This window comes from Stegostoma tigrinum, chromosome 9 (assembly GCF_030684315.1).
Source record: "Stegostoma tigrinum isolate sSteTig4 chromosome 9, sSteTig4.hap1, whole genome shotgun sequence".
NCBI classification, from domain to species: domain Eukaryota; kingdom Metazoa; phylum Chordata; class Chondrichthyes; order Orectolobiformes; family Stegostomatidae; genus Stegostoma; species Stegostoma tigrinum.
Window position 1 is genome coordinate 8,780,887 of NC_081362.1, and position 14,606 is coordinate 8,795,492.

A 14,606-nucleotide genomic window follows, 5' to 3' on the forward strand; every position below is an offset into this window, starting at 1 on the left:
GCATTAAATGGCTTCGCTTTCTCCCTCCTGATATTAGTAAATGCCCAGGGAATTAGCTCAAAAGTGCCACACAACATCAAGACGCATCCTCAACGGAATGGCTACAATGATAAGAACTAATGGGCGTACACGAACATTTGAGTGGGAATTTTGTTGCAGGGCTATGAGGGAAGAGGAGAGGAATTAATTGAAGGCTCTTCTGAATGGTCAACACAGACATGTTGGGCTGAATGGCATAACTCCATTCTTTCCACCAATCCCTTAGATTAATTTGACTTGTCCTTAAAAATGACTAACACAGTTAAATTTGGAAAGATCAAGATTAGAATCTGCCTTTAAGAGAAGTCATCGGATTTCCCAGAACAGAATGAGGTCATTTAGTCCATTGGGACAGCGCTGGCCCTACAAAAGATGGTGATGAAAGGGTTAAGATCCAGAGGGGTCTGACAAAGCCGAGTGGTTCCTCACGTAGGGCAATCGCAACAAAAAGTTGTAGTTCCAGGATAAGAGGTAGCAGATGTAAAACAGAGATGAGGAGAAATGATTTTGCCCAAAGGGTTGTGCACTCCTCCAGAGTGTGGTAGATGCTGAGACATTGAGTAAACTTAGGGAGGGACAGGTAGATTTTTAATTTGTGAAGGGTTGAAGGGTTAGCGGGAGTGGTCAGGAAGGTGGAGCTGTAGTCAAGATGAGATTAATCATGATCGTATCAAAAGCAGAGGGGCTGAATGGCATACTCTTGTTCCTAGTTCTCATGCACTCATGTTAAAAACTGACTGTGCATTTGGCATGAAGTTAGCGCATGAACTAATTTTGGTTTTAGGTATTGCGCATTCTGCTCCTAACTCTGATGCATACACCTGAGCAGCCTTTGGGTATTTTGGAATCCTGGCAAATTTATTGCAATCTGAATCAACTCTTTGAAATTCTGCTCAGCGTAACATTTCAGTTTTACAAAACTAAAGTTCAACTGTGTGATTCTAACAGGCAGAAAACTGTTCTCCCCTGTCTCACTGCAGCCTAATGACTTTAAACAAGAGTTGGGAGCTTTGAAATGACACTGAGCAACAAATAAATGTGTTTTTCAGTTTCCTCTGCCTCCTTGTTTAACAGAGGTACAAACCAAGGGAATACATACATAGTTGAAACCACAAGTGATGCACAAATGTATTTGAATGGTAAAGGCACACGGTGATTTGGTTTATGAGTTAAATGAAGACTGTCGTATGACCACTAAGTAAGAAAGTGTTTATTTTGCTCTTTTGGTTTTTATTTACTTTGCTCGCTCTGCAGAAACTGAGATGAAGAAGTATTTGATAAAACTTTTCTCATTCATTTATAAGCAAACGCTGCAATGTAAATTGTACAGATGCCATTAACGCTCATGTGTGCTTGTTCACTAGAATAAAAAAAACATTATGTGTCTTTTCCTCCTTTGAAACAAAATATATTTCCTACATCATTTTTCAGCAACTATTCCAAATAGTGGTTTCTCTGGCACAGATTATTAAATTCATAGCAATTTTATCATACACAATTGTCAAGTGATTAATAATTCATGTAACAACCATATATTTGTAAATAGCAAGGTCTGGATCTTTTCAGTGCATCTACACTGTCCTGTCTGTTTTTGTGTAAACTTGGATATACATAAGCCTAATTTTTAAACCAAATACTCCATCTAACCAAGGTACTGTGAATATATTTCATCCTGAATTCATTTCCATATTTTCCTACATTTTAACATCTGGCAAAAGAGTGATTTGAGGCCCTTGTGTCATGCAGAATTCGTTAACATCTTACCTGACAAGACACTGTGAATGAGATCTTCTGCCTTACCAGCTGTTTTGACTGCAGCTAATGCACAACGTACAAAGGAAAATGTCAATTAATAGAAAGGCTTATATCTTCACACCTAAGTTTTCATGGAAATTCTGTCAGGGGGAGAAGTTCACTTACCTGGTGCAGGCTGAACATGGGTGACTTGCGTTGAGGGTTTGGATGTTTGACTGGATGTGTGACTGACACCATTCTCCGCTGGAGCTGTCTTGGGATCATTGTTAGGCTCTGTGGGAATGTCACCGGGTTCCGCCTGAGGGATGGACAAGAACAGCTTACTGATTCACTCTTAGGAATTAAGAGATCCATCAGTTCCAATGAATACAATGACTGCTGGACATCAACATTGCTTGCTTTGAACAAAAGCCCCTTCGAGTTGCAGATCAATGGCCCGGTTTACTGACCCAAGTTCAAAAACAAGATTCCTATGATTGCTGCTACACAATACCGATGTGAGACAATATCCAGATATATATGCATGAAGTTGGAACAAGTTTTTTTTTAAAGCCCCTGAAACGAAGCAGTCATTACTGCCAAAAACATTCTAAGGAAACCAGTACCTTAGTTCCACAAATTGAGTAAACAAAACTGTGATGTCCAATTTTTCGATACATATTTTCAACATTCTAGTCCAGACCTCTCCTTCACCGGCTCTGATTGTGGCTTGATGCAGTCGACATCTGATTATTGCTGTGAATCTGCAGTCTCTCTCTTTATTCTCTCTCTCTCTCTCTCTCTCACGCGCGCACACACACACTCACTTTAAACTCCTACACTCTCTGCAGGCAACTCAGACTCTGTGATGGCCAAACTCTGATGACCAGTTGCCATGGCGCCAGATTGAGTGGTCCTCTGTGCTTCTGGTTGGATTTTGTTCTCCAGGTAGTTTTCCTTTCACTCCTTGATGGTAATTATAGCCAATCAGCAGGGAAATAAAGCTCTTTCACAGCATTACCCAGTCCCACTAGCGTGAGGACTTGTGCTGAAATTATATGGGCGGGAACAGTTGAGGGAAATTTGTCATTTTATGATTCATGACTGAATGATTAGTTATATATTTACCGGCTATTAGCAGCAATGTCATTTTCATGTGTTTTGAAAAGAGGACAGTGAAAGACTTTTATTTTCCAGGCCCTTTTCTTCCTGTGAGGTCTATCTTTCTTTTATACATAAATTCAGCGGTACCAAGGATAAAGAAATATCAGCTAAGAACAGCAACGTAATTTAATGACTGTTATGTTTTAAAAGCTTGTCTTTCCCAGGAATGCACAACCATTTAAACATTGTTTTTTTGTTAAAAATTGCATCACTTTTTCCTCTCTCAGCTGTTCAAAAGTCTCATGTGAAATAGACTCGTAGAGATATAGAGCAGGGAAACAGACCCTTTAGCCCAACGTGTCCATGCCGACCAGGTATCTTAAATTAGTCGAGTCCCACTTGCCAGCATTTGGCCCATATCCGTCCAAATCCTTCCTATTCATGTACCCATCCAGGTGCCTTTTAAGTGTTGTAATTGTACCAGCCTCCACCACTTCCTCTGGCAGCTCATTCCTTACACGCACCACCCTGTGTGGAAAATGTTGCCCCTCAGGTCCCCTTTAAATCTTTCCCCTCTCACTTTAAACCTATGCCCTCGAGTTTGGGACTCCCCTACCCCGGGGAAAAGAACTGTGCTATTCACCCTCTCCATGCCCCTCATGATTTTATAAACTTCTGTAAGGTCACCCCCTCAGCCTCCGCCACACCAGGAAAAACAGCTGCCCCTGTTCAGCCTCTCCCTTTAGCTCCAACTCTACAATCCTGGTGATGTCCTTGTAAATCTTTTCTGCACCCTTTCACGTTTAACAACATCTCCAACAGCAGGGAGACCAGAACTGAACACAACACTCCAGAAGTGACCTAACTAACCTCATCCCACCTCCTTGACCTGTCCGTCTTCCCTGGACTGACCTATCCCCTCCCTACCTCCCCACCTATCTTCTTTTCTCTCCATCTTCGGTCCGCCTCCCCTTCTCTCCCTATTTATTCCAGAACCCTCACCCCATCCCCCTCTCTGATGAAGGGTCTAGGCCCGAAACGTCAGCTTTTGTGCTCCTGAGATGCTGCTTGGCCTGCTGTGTTCATCCAGCTCCACACTTTGTTATCTTGGATTCCCCAGCATCTGCAGTTCCCATTATCTCTAATCAACATTCTGTCCAGCCACAACATGACCTCCCAATTCCTATTCTCAAAGCACTGATGAATAAAGGCAGGTGTACCAAATACCTTCTTCACTATCCCGCCTACCTGTGAGTTACTTCTTTATTGTTTGGAAGCCATGGTTGAAACAGCGATATGAGTTACATTGAGAAATGAAGAGCTGAGAGGCAACTTCGTTTTGTTTGTTATTCAAACAGATGGTATGGGTCTCACTTGCAAGGCAGGCATTTATTGCCTCTTCCCTCATAACCCTTCAGGAGACATCTCTTACAAACACTAGTTTATCGGCCTTGTGTGGAAAGCCAAAGTGTATATATGGGACTGTGGGCCCCGCAAAGGCTTTAGGAAGTATTTTCCTCATTTTGTCACCATCCTTCAGCCACTCCACTAACAATCATCCTCATCAATGCAGTAAGCACCAATGCGAACATCTGCTTGCTTGTGGGGCATGGCTGGGTCAGCATTTATTGCCCATCCTGCCCTCAAGAAAGTGGCAGCGAGCTGCCTTCTTGAACTGCTGTAGTCCATGTGCTAATTGGGCAACCCACAATGCTCTCATGGAGGGAATTCCAGGATTTTGACCCAGTGACACCGAAGGAACGATGATATATTTCCAAGTCCGTATGGTGACTGGCTTGGAGGGGAACTTGCAGCGTTCCCATGTATCTGCTGGCCCTGCCCTTTTGTGGTGGTGTGTTTGGAAGGTGCCATCTAAAGGCCCTTGTTGAACTTCAGCTGTAGATTGTACACAACTGAGCATCGGTGGTGGAGGGAGTGGATGTTTGTGGATGTAGTGCCAATCAAGCAGGCTGCTTCGTCTTGTCTGGTGTCAAACTTCTTGAAGCTGCGCCCATCCAGGCAAGTGGGGAGCATTCCATCACACTCCTGACCCGCACCTTGTAGATGGTGGACAGGCTTTGGGGAGTCAGGAGGTGAGTTACTTGCTGCAGCATTCCCAGCTTTTCCTGCTCGGTAAACAGTGTATTTTTCTACCTGGTCTATTTCATTTTCTGGTTAGTAACAACTCCAAGGGAATTGATACTGAGGGATTCAGTGATGCTAACACCATCAAATGTCAAGAGGCCATGGTGAGATTCTCTCTGATTGGAGATCTCAATGAAGATGAGAATTGAGCAAGACTGTGTGATAACCTTATCTATCTTCCTCGCTGCATTAGGAATTGGGAGGTCATATTGTGGCTGGATAGGATGTTGATTAGGCCACTTCTGGAATGCTGTGTGCAATTTTGGTCACCCTGCTGTAGGAGATGTTGTTAAGCTTGAAAGGGTGCAGAAAAGATTTACGAGGATGTTGCCAGTGCATCAACAAGCTGCACTTTGACACTGAGGCCATCTATAGAACAGATTGGAAACTGTTTGATGTTTACCACCTTCACTCCAAGTCTCTGTCAATCGCTTCCCAAAGCCAATGAGAAACTGGACCCTGCCCTGAACACGTAGAAAACTCAGGGTCGCTTTAACCAGCTGCCGTCCCACAACACCTTTCTCTGCCCTCCCCTTACGCCCGCACCCATCCATTAAGGTCAACCATGTGACCCTAGAAAATATGAAACATTTTCACATTGTGGGAGGCCTCTTTCTATGAAGAAACACAGAGAAATTCACCATCACTTCTACTGTGCAAGGCTACCCTGCTGCCGACTGAGTATTTGATAATCAGGATCTCAAAGCTGAGGCTGATTTCATGTCTAACTGGGCAGCAGAGATCCCTGAGCACCTTCATTCAGTGGAGACTTGGGCAACCTACAGCAGTCACCTCACAGTATTGTAAGTGTATCATGAGTGATACCATCCACAACATGTTCCGAATCCAGTGACAGCAATGTGGGCCCAAGAGCCAGCATCCTTTCCCAAGCAAATACACCCAGCAGCGAGATTGACGTAACTCAAAGCCAGCTCTGCTAGACAGGACATGTCATTCTGGTGCCAACCACTCTACCCGGGACTCGGTTGCGGCTAAGGAGTCCCAGCGGGACAACGGAAATGCATTTGGGATGTTTGCAGAGCATTGCTGAAAGAATGAGACACCACCTACAACCCATGGGAGTTCCGAGCACGTGGCATGCCGAAGTACGGAAGGTTCATTCAGGAAGGCACCAACTGAGCACGTTGCAGACTTTGTAAGCAACATACAGTAGCAAAGTTGAGGCATGGGAACTGCTAAATACTGCGTTAGGTCAGTCCTTCAAGTACACTCCACCTCCAATAAGTGGCAGGTCACAAAGCAGGCTTTGAGCCACACAGGGCCCATTGAATTGAACAGAAGCAATTCATTCTTGATCCTGGAGGATGGCCTCAGGAGAAATTGTGCTTTAAATTGCATGAGGGCAAATTCACTGACCCTGTTTCTCTACCAAGAAATGGGTTGCAGAGTCAATTCTACAACGTGTATCCTCATCTCTGCCCAGTGTTCTTCAGTGAGCTTAATATCTCTCAGTAGGTGTTGGGTTGCCAATGTTTTTGTCTCTAAAATATGTACAAAAAGTATCATAAGCCGCATTTCTTTTGGGGTACAATGTTCTGCCACTGCTGTGAGGCAGTTTCCTCTCTGGCACAAGTTAGAACAGGGGTTTAACTCTGAAGGCAGGTCATAACCTACCTCCACAGGTGGACTATAGGATTTGTGGGTAGAGAAAGAAACCGAGGCAAAAATACAAAACAAAGTCGATGCTTGTGGATCCCTGTGGTTGAGAACTTTCCTGGATCAGATCAAGCAGAAAAATTTTAAACTTTTGAAGTAATTTATGTTAAAAGATGCACCATGTTCTGATGGTCTGTAATGCATGGTCTAAAAGGAGGGTAGGAGTAAATTCAACAGCAGTGAAGAGAATTGGATAATTATTTGAAAAGAGAAGGTTTCAGGTGTTATGGGGTTCAAGCAAGAGATGAATCAGATAGCTGTTAAAAGCATGATGGGCTGAATGGCCTCTTTGTGCACTTTATGATTTTATCTTGTGACCTGAGATACCCTGAAAAAGTCAGTCTCACATTACTTCAGACAAACACCACATGGAATCATAAGTCCAGTCTTTTCCCAGCCCAGTTTTCACAAACATTCACTGAAATCAATGCCCGTGGTTAAGTAGACAAAACTCTGTACAGGCATGAGTTTAAACTCCCTGTCTTTGACTTATGCAAAGGATGGCAGGACAGACATATGGGGAGAGACTATCCCAGTTAGGACTGGAGTTTAGAAAGATGACAGGGGTCGTGGGAGATCTCACAGAAACCCATTAACTTCTATTTAGACAAGACAGGGTAATTGCAGGAAGGATATTCCCAATGACTGGGGAATCCAAAACCTCAGGTCACAGCCTACGGATACAGGGTAGGCCATTTAGGGCTGAGGTGAGGAGACATTTTTTCAACAGGAGAGGGTAGGGAATCTGTAGTTCTCGGCGACCAGAAAGCAGTTGAGGTCAAAACATTGATTGTTTTCAAGAAGGGGTTAGAAAAAATTCTCATGGCTAAAGGGCTCAAAGGGTACGGTGGAGAAAGCAGGAACAGTGGACTGAGTTTGATGACCAGCCGTGATCATATTGAATGGCCGAATGGCCTACACCTGTTTTCTGTGACCCGATCTTTCTTTGATTTAGATTTAGAAATAAGAATTGCCCATGGCACATCTGTAATTAACAAAGTTGCCAAGTCTGTCCAGAAACACTTGTGAGGTCTTGTGACAGGCCCTCCTCCTAAAAACTGCCCAAGGCCCGCGCTTTTCTCTTTGGTCACCCACTGTGCCCGTCTTCTCAATCTCCCGCCTTTGCACTCCTTGTAACTCGATTGGGCAATTTTCGGCTGTCAGCCCTTTCCTTCCTATCCCCAACATGTTTATAACTGACGAGCAAAGTTGTTGAAAGAATTGATTGAGATGTAAAAGGGATGCAAGGCTTCTATGGGTGGCCTGAGGAGGCGAGCGTTGCTCTCCTTGCTTATTCATTCATGGGGACTTGGGTCTCACTTGCTAGGCTGGTTACCCTGGAGAAAGTGCTGCTTTTCTGAGGCGTTATGGTTAGTGAAAGATGAGAGGAGATCAATGATAGAGGCTTTCAAAATCGTGAGGGATCCAGGCAGAGAAATTCACTCCCTGTTGGCAGAAAACTCAAAAGCTCCAGGACACCAATTTCTGGTGATTGGCCAAAGAAGCCATGGTGGCACCAGGAAGGATTCTGTCATGCAGCGAGTGGTTAAGATGCCCTGCCCAAGAGTGTGGTTGAGGTAGACGTGATCACGGCTTTTTGAAGGGAAATTGTTAAGTGCCCTGGAGTAAGCGAGAGAAAGAACATCGCCAGGGTGTGGGGATAGTGCGGCAAGGAATAGTGGTGTGTGGAGACCGATTTGCTCGCACAGGGAGCCATCAGTAGCACTTATGGCCAAATGATCTCCTTCTGTGCTGACGTCATTCTACCACTTCATACCGCCTCCATGATCTTTGCCCCAGGGTGTCCTGGAGATTATTGATAACGGGAACTGCAGAAGCTGGAGAATCCGAGATAACAAAGTGTGGAGCTGGATCAATACAGCAGGCCAAGCAGCATCTTAGGAGCACAAAAGCTGACGTTTCAGGCCTAGACCCTTCAGCAGAAAATAATGAAGGGACTAGGCCCGAAACGTCAGCTTTTGTGCTCCTAAGATGCTGCTTGGCTTGCTGTGTTCATCCAGCTCCACACTTTGTTGTCCTGGAGATTATGCTTGGTTTCCCGGAGACCCGTGCATCAGTTTGGAGCGTGGTCAACACGCTGGGTAATAGTCTGGAGTTAGTAGTTGCAATGTCAGCTGTGTCCTTAATTTGACTTTGCCACTTGTCATGTGCATTTTTTCGAACAAAAATTGTTCCTTTTCCAATTGAACATGGGTCAGCTACTCAACTGCACAGCCTCCTTTGCAGAACATCATGGCTATGGGGGTGCGGAGATGGTTTCTTTCTGAGCCATTGACTTTCATTTTGGGTAAGCTGAGAATTCCCTTTTATCTACCTGAAAGAGCAGACAGGGCTTCAGGTTAGTCCTCCTCGCAGACAGACCACATCTCAAACTGTCCAGTCATCCCCTGCAGCATCAGCCGTGATTACAATGATTCAAGTCCTGGAATCAGCCTTGAACCCATAACATTCCTACTCAGAGGTGAGTGTGCTTTGCTTTCACACAAACACAAACACACACACACACACACACACACATACACACAAACAAACACAACAGTTGCAAACCCCAGAGCTGGGGATACTCACTAACTCTTGGGCTATGCCAAACACCAAGCAGCTCACTGACTGCCCGCTGTAACCCAGGTCTCCACTGAGCTTAACAGTGGGCATCCTTTGACTTGACTTAATGCCGAATGGCATTGCCTCTATGTCCCTGATCAAAACGCGGAAATTTTGGAGTGTTTCTGCAGTCTCTTTTCAAAAGCTCTGAGTCACCAAAACTCTCCGGTTATCATGAGAGCCACTGAATCATGTTTCCTGGCAACCACAAGAATTAGAGCTCCCAGCCAATCACCTGCTGCAAATCAGCCTGAAGAGGTTTCCACTGGTCACTGGGAATGGTCTCTGCAAACTGGCACCATCAAAACCAGCTAAAAAAATGCAGTTCAAGCTTCAGGTACAAACACATGCCTTTATCGGTTTTAAAGTTGACAGAGTCAGCAATATTTATTTTTAGCCAACATGACACTAACAAAACTGTTCAAGGCTGATGGTAATACTTGTGCTTTGTCCTTTTCCTCCTAACCTCCTTCATCATTTCTGTTCCAGTTCATCTTTCTCTATCCTTTTCTTTCTCCCATCATCTCTTTCTCTCCGTTTCTTGTTCTCGCCTTCCATCCCCATTGCTTTCTCTCTTTTTTTTTCTCGCTTTTCCCCCTCACCTGTCTCCGAGTGCTAAGGTTTGGCAAATGAGGAAGTCAAGAAACTGGATGGAAGGAAGGCATACCCAGAATCCATTGCCACTGTGAAAGGTCCCTATCAAATCTACAGGCCTTATAATTATCAGATAGGTCTTTCCTGAACCCCATCACCACCCAAACCTAACACAACTGTCTGCCAGCCATAAGACACCAGTCAGGAATGCAATGAAATACTGTCCATTTGGTTGGATGAGTGCAGCTCTGACAACATTCTAGGGCCACTGCAGGATAAAGATGCCCGCTTCAAAAGCAGAAATTGCTGGAATTTTTGTTTCCAATTTACAGCATCTGCAGTTCTTTCAGTTTTTATATAGAAGCCTGCTTTATTGGCACACCCTCCACCACCTTCAACATGCATTCCCTGATGTGTGTGCCAATGAAATAACTGTCTGTACAAAGGGCACTATCCTGGATGGACCAAGAAGGACAAGGATGTGGTTGGAAGATTCTACCCTCGAGCGACTGTCTGTTTGGAGTTTGCACATTTTCCCCTGTGGGTTTCCTCCGGATGCTGTGGTTTCCTCCCGCAGCCAGGAGATATGCAGGCTAGGGGAGATTGGCCATGCTAAATTGCCCGTAGTGTCCAGGGTAGGAAATGCAGTGATAGGGTAAGGGGGTGGGTCTGGGTGGTATGTTCTTCAGATGGGCCGAATGACCTACTTCCACACTATAGGGGTTCTATGACTATCAATGATTGTTAGATCCATATGGCACTTTAGGGAGCAAAATCAGTGTGGCACAGGCCTGGGTGATGTCTGTCGATGCATCTATGTGATTAATATCACTGCCAGTACAAGATGATCGACCTGCTGCTGTCCCACATGGTAGGCCCATAGAATTGCTACAGTGTGGAAGCAGGCCCTTCAGCCCAACAAATCCACACTGCGCCTCAGAGCATCCCACCAAGACCTCTAAAACCCACTGAATCTACACATCCCTGAGCACTGTGGGCAATTCAGCAGGGCCAATCCACTTCGCTTGCACATCTTTGGGCAGTGGGAGGAAACTGGATTGGCCGGAGGAAACCTGCATAGACACGGGGAGAATGTGCAAACTCCACACACGCGGTCGCCCAAGGGTGGCATCGAGCCCAGGTAACATATTTTGCAGAGATTGGGTTCTTCCTGCGACAGATGTCTTTAAGCTTAAGAATAACACTAACGATTTGATACACAATATACACAATGTCTTGAGTTCTGTACCTACTGATTCCACTGTCCATAGTTCACAATACTGACTGACTGAACACAGCACATTGACTTCATTACACAGAGGGAATACCTGAAGATGAGGTGGGTACTTTTATAGGAACGTCATTGTAGCAGTTTCAAAGGAACGCTTCCTGAATGTTCTGGAATCTGTGCCATAACACACCAGAGGCTATTGAAGAATACTTCAAAACTAAAAGGGGCAGATGGAGACTGGAAGGCTGAGGAGTCCAAAGGTGTGCAGGTTAAGGGGAGTGGCCATGCTAAATTACCCACAGTGTCCAGGGATGTGCAGCTCGGTGGATGAGCTATGGGAAATGCAGAGTGAGAGATACAGGGTCTGGGTGGGATGCTCTCTGGAAAGTCAATGTGGACTTTATAGGCTGAATGGCCTGCGTCCACAATATAGGGATTCTATGAGTATTGACAGCCTGTAGCTTGAAGTGGACTAAGGCAAGGTTCTGTAGATGGGGAAACAAACTGAAGTCTATCCAGTCCAGTTTGGGCGTTTAGGGGTGGGGGTAGGGGGAGGGGTGCAGGAACAAAGTGAGAGGCTGGATAAATGGGGCCTCAGAGGGAACAGGATGTATGGAACTGGATGGGTTGACAGCAAGTCAAAATTTGCATGTGAATGGACACAGAAGTGAAACTAAGCAGTTAATATAGGCACATCTTGGACAGAGACGACCTCCTACTCCAGCTCCCTTGCAACATTCGTATCAAAAATTATCATTCTTAGTACAGTACGAATCGTCCTTGGAAATTCCAAAGAAATGCTACAATATCTGATTAAACAACTATTAGCCCTAAGGTGCAATGGTTTAGTGGTTTAACGACTTAACCAAACAATGTGACAGCACTTCACAAAGCTGTGCTCACAAGTTCCACAGGAATAGCCCTTTATTTTTTGTTTGGAAAAAGTGAGATGCCCTCTGCTTGGGAATCTGAAGTGGAGTGGGCCTGGTGAAGGCGTTGCAAGAGGGAGCTCTTGGAAGGCATGGTGGCTCAGTGGTTAGCGCTGCTACCTCAAAGCACCAGGGACCCAGGGTTAATCCCACCCTTGGGCATGTTCTCCCCATGTCTAGTGTGGGTTTCCTCTGGGTGCTCTGGTTTCCTCCCAGAGTCCAAAGTCCGTGCCTGTTTGAGTGGATTGGCCAAGCTAAATTGCTCATAGTGTGCAAGGATGTGCCTGAGAGGTGGGTGAGCCATGGTAAATTCAGGGTTATGGGGGTGGGATGCTGTTTGGAGGGTTGCTGTGGATTCAATGGGCTAGTGCATCTGGAACCATCTATTGGCCAGACTGGGTAAAGATCTGTGGAATTCTTAATTGTAAAAGGCTGGCGAGTTTGGGTTGTTGAGTATATTGAAGACTGAAATAGAGTTTTAATCAGTAAGGGAATTAAAGGGTTATGGGGAATAGGCAGGAGAGTGGAGTTGAGAATTATCAGGTCAGCCTTGATCTCATTGAAAAATGGATGGGCTGACTGGCCTATTTCTGCTCCTACGATTTATACTCTTACAGTTTGAGAGTGGCAGCTTTCCCTCCCTGAAAGGACATTAATGAACCAAACAGGTTTTTACAACCATCCAGTCACTACAGAGTTAGCTTTTAGAAATTCTTTTATTCCACATGTGCTGAATTAAATTGAGTGTCAACCCCCAAGTGTCTGGATCATTTGTCGAGGTGACAGCCCTGTTAGTCTGGGGATATAACCACCACTTGGGGCTACCATTCCTCACAAGTGAGTGCCCAGGTACAAAACAGTAAACAGCAAGTGTGGGGGATCTATCGGCTCCTGGGGAAAGAAAAGGCACATGTGGTGAGGTTGGCCAGCTCAGTTGGCTGACTGGCTCACTGGTAATGCAAGTGACACCATCATTCATGGGTTCAATTCCCACAGCAGCTGAGACAACCGTATAGGGCTTTCCTTCTCAACCTCTTGCTTCACCTGAAGCAGCTTAACCCACCACCAGAGTCATACAGCACAGAAACAGACCCTTCAGACCATACCTACCTTAATCCGTAACTAAACCAGTCCAACCTGCCAGTGCTTGGCCCATATCCCTCCAAACCTTCCTCATTCATGTATTTACCCGAATATCTTTTAAATGTTGTAACTATACTTCCACCCGTGCTTCCACCACTTTCTCTGGCAGATCATTCCACACTTGAACCACTCTCTGCGTAAATAAGTTGCCCCTTGTGTCTTTTTTTAAACCTTTCTCCTCTCATCTTAAAAATATGCTCCCTAGTATTGAAATCTAAACACTCTAGGGAAAACACACCTGCCATTTGCCTTATTTATCCCCCTCATGATTTTATAAACCTCTATAAGGCCACCCCTCAATCTCTTACACTCCAGTGAAATAGTCCCAAACTCTCCTTATAACTCAAACCCTCTATTCTTGGCGACATCCTGGTAAATCTCTTCTGAACCTCTCCAGCTTAACACCATCCTTCCTATAACAGGTCGACCAGAATTGGACACAGTATTCCAGAAGAGGTCACTCCAATATCCTGTACCGCCTCAACATAATGTTCCATCTCTGATACTTAAAAGGACTGAGCAATGAAGGCAAGTGTGCTAAATGCTTTCTGTCGACGTGTGATGCAAACTTCCAAGATTTATGTACCTAAACCCACAAATGTCTCTGTTCGACCACATTACCCAAGGCCCTACTTTGAATTGTACAAGTCCTGCCTTTGATTGTTTAACTAGTTGTCTCTAATGAGAGAGTAACCCTATTCCCTGGCAAGACTGGGGTGACTTTATCTTTCCTCAGAGCATTGAAATATGTCCTGAATATTGTCTGTCAATAATTGGAGCAAGAGGTGACAGAAAGTGTTGGATAATGTCAGCAGGTTTGGCAGCATCAGTGGAGACCGAAATCGAGTCAACATTTCAAGTCCAGTATGGCTCGTCTTCAGAACTGAGGGGGGCTGGAAAATTATGATTTTTATGCCAGTTACAGAGGTGGAGGAAGAGTTAAAGGGGCAATATTAAACTCATCAAAAAGACTGGAAGAAATGCAAGGAGAAAGAGAAATTCAACAGACTGTAAAAACTCTGTGAAGAAATGAGGGCCATCCAAGGAAGTGCAAGAAAGATTACTGTAATTATCTTCCAAGGAATATCAATGCTAGCAACAGGTGGTCTCAAGACATAGGGGCAAAAGAAGACCATTCTGCCCTCCATCCTGCTGTGTCATTTCCCAGAAGATTGGGGCTTATCCAACCTCAAATCCACATTCAGGTCAATTTCCAGATCCTTTATTTACCTCAGTGTACAAGAACCTGATCATCGTCTGAATATCCACAGCTTTCAGAGGAGAAAATTTCAAAGGTTCGCAGCTCTCTATCTCAAGGAAATCTCTTGCCTGTTCAAAATGGCTGATTCTGAGACTACAACTCCTGATTTCAGACTCTTCGACATCTT

General features: G+C 44.9%; 1 protein-coding gene across 2 annotated transcripts in view; it reads right to left on the bottom strand.

The window, feature by feature from the left end:
• Positions 1–14,606, bottom strand: part of LOC125454822 (1-phosphatidylinositol 4,5-bisphosphate phosphodiesterase beta-1) — a 690,999-nt gene that overhangs the window by 66,793 nt on the left and 609,600 nt on the right. For both annotated transcript variants that reach the window (XM_059648337.1, XM_059648338.1), the window contains exons 24-25: positions 1,960–2,092; positions 1,804–1,857 (exon numbers count right to left, since the gene is read on the bottom strand). In XM_059648337.1, the coding sequence (XP_059504320.1) occupies positions 1,804–1,857; positions 1,960–2,092 (187 nt within the window). The remainder of the gene's footprint in view (positions 1–1,803; positions 1,858–1,959; positions 2,093–14,606) is intronic.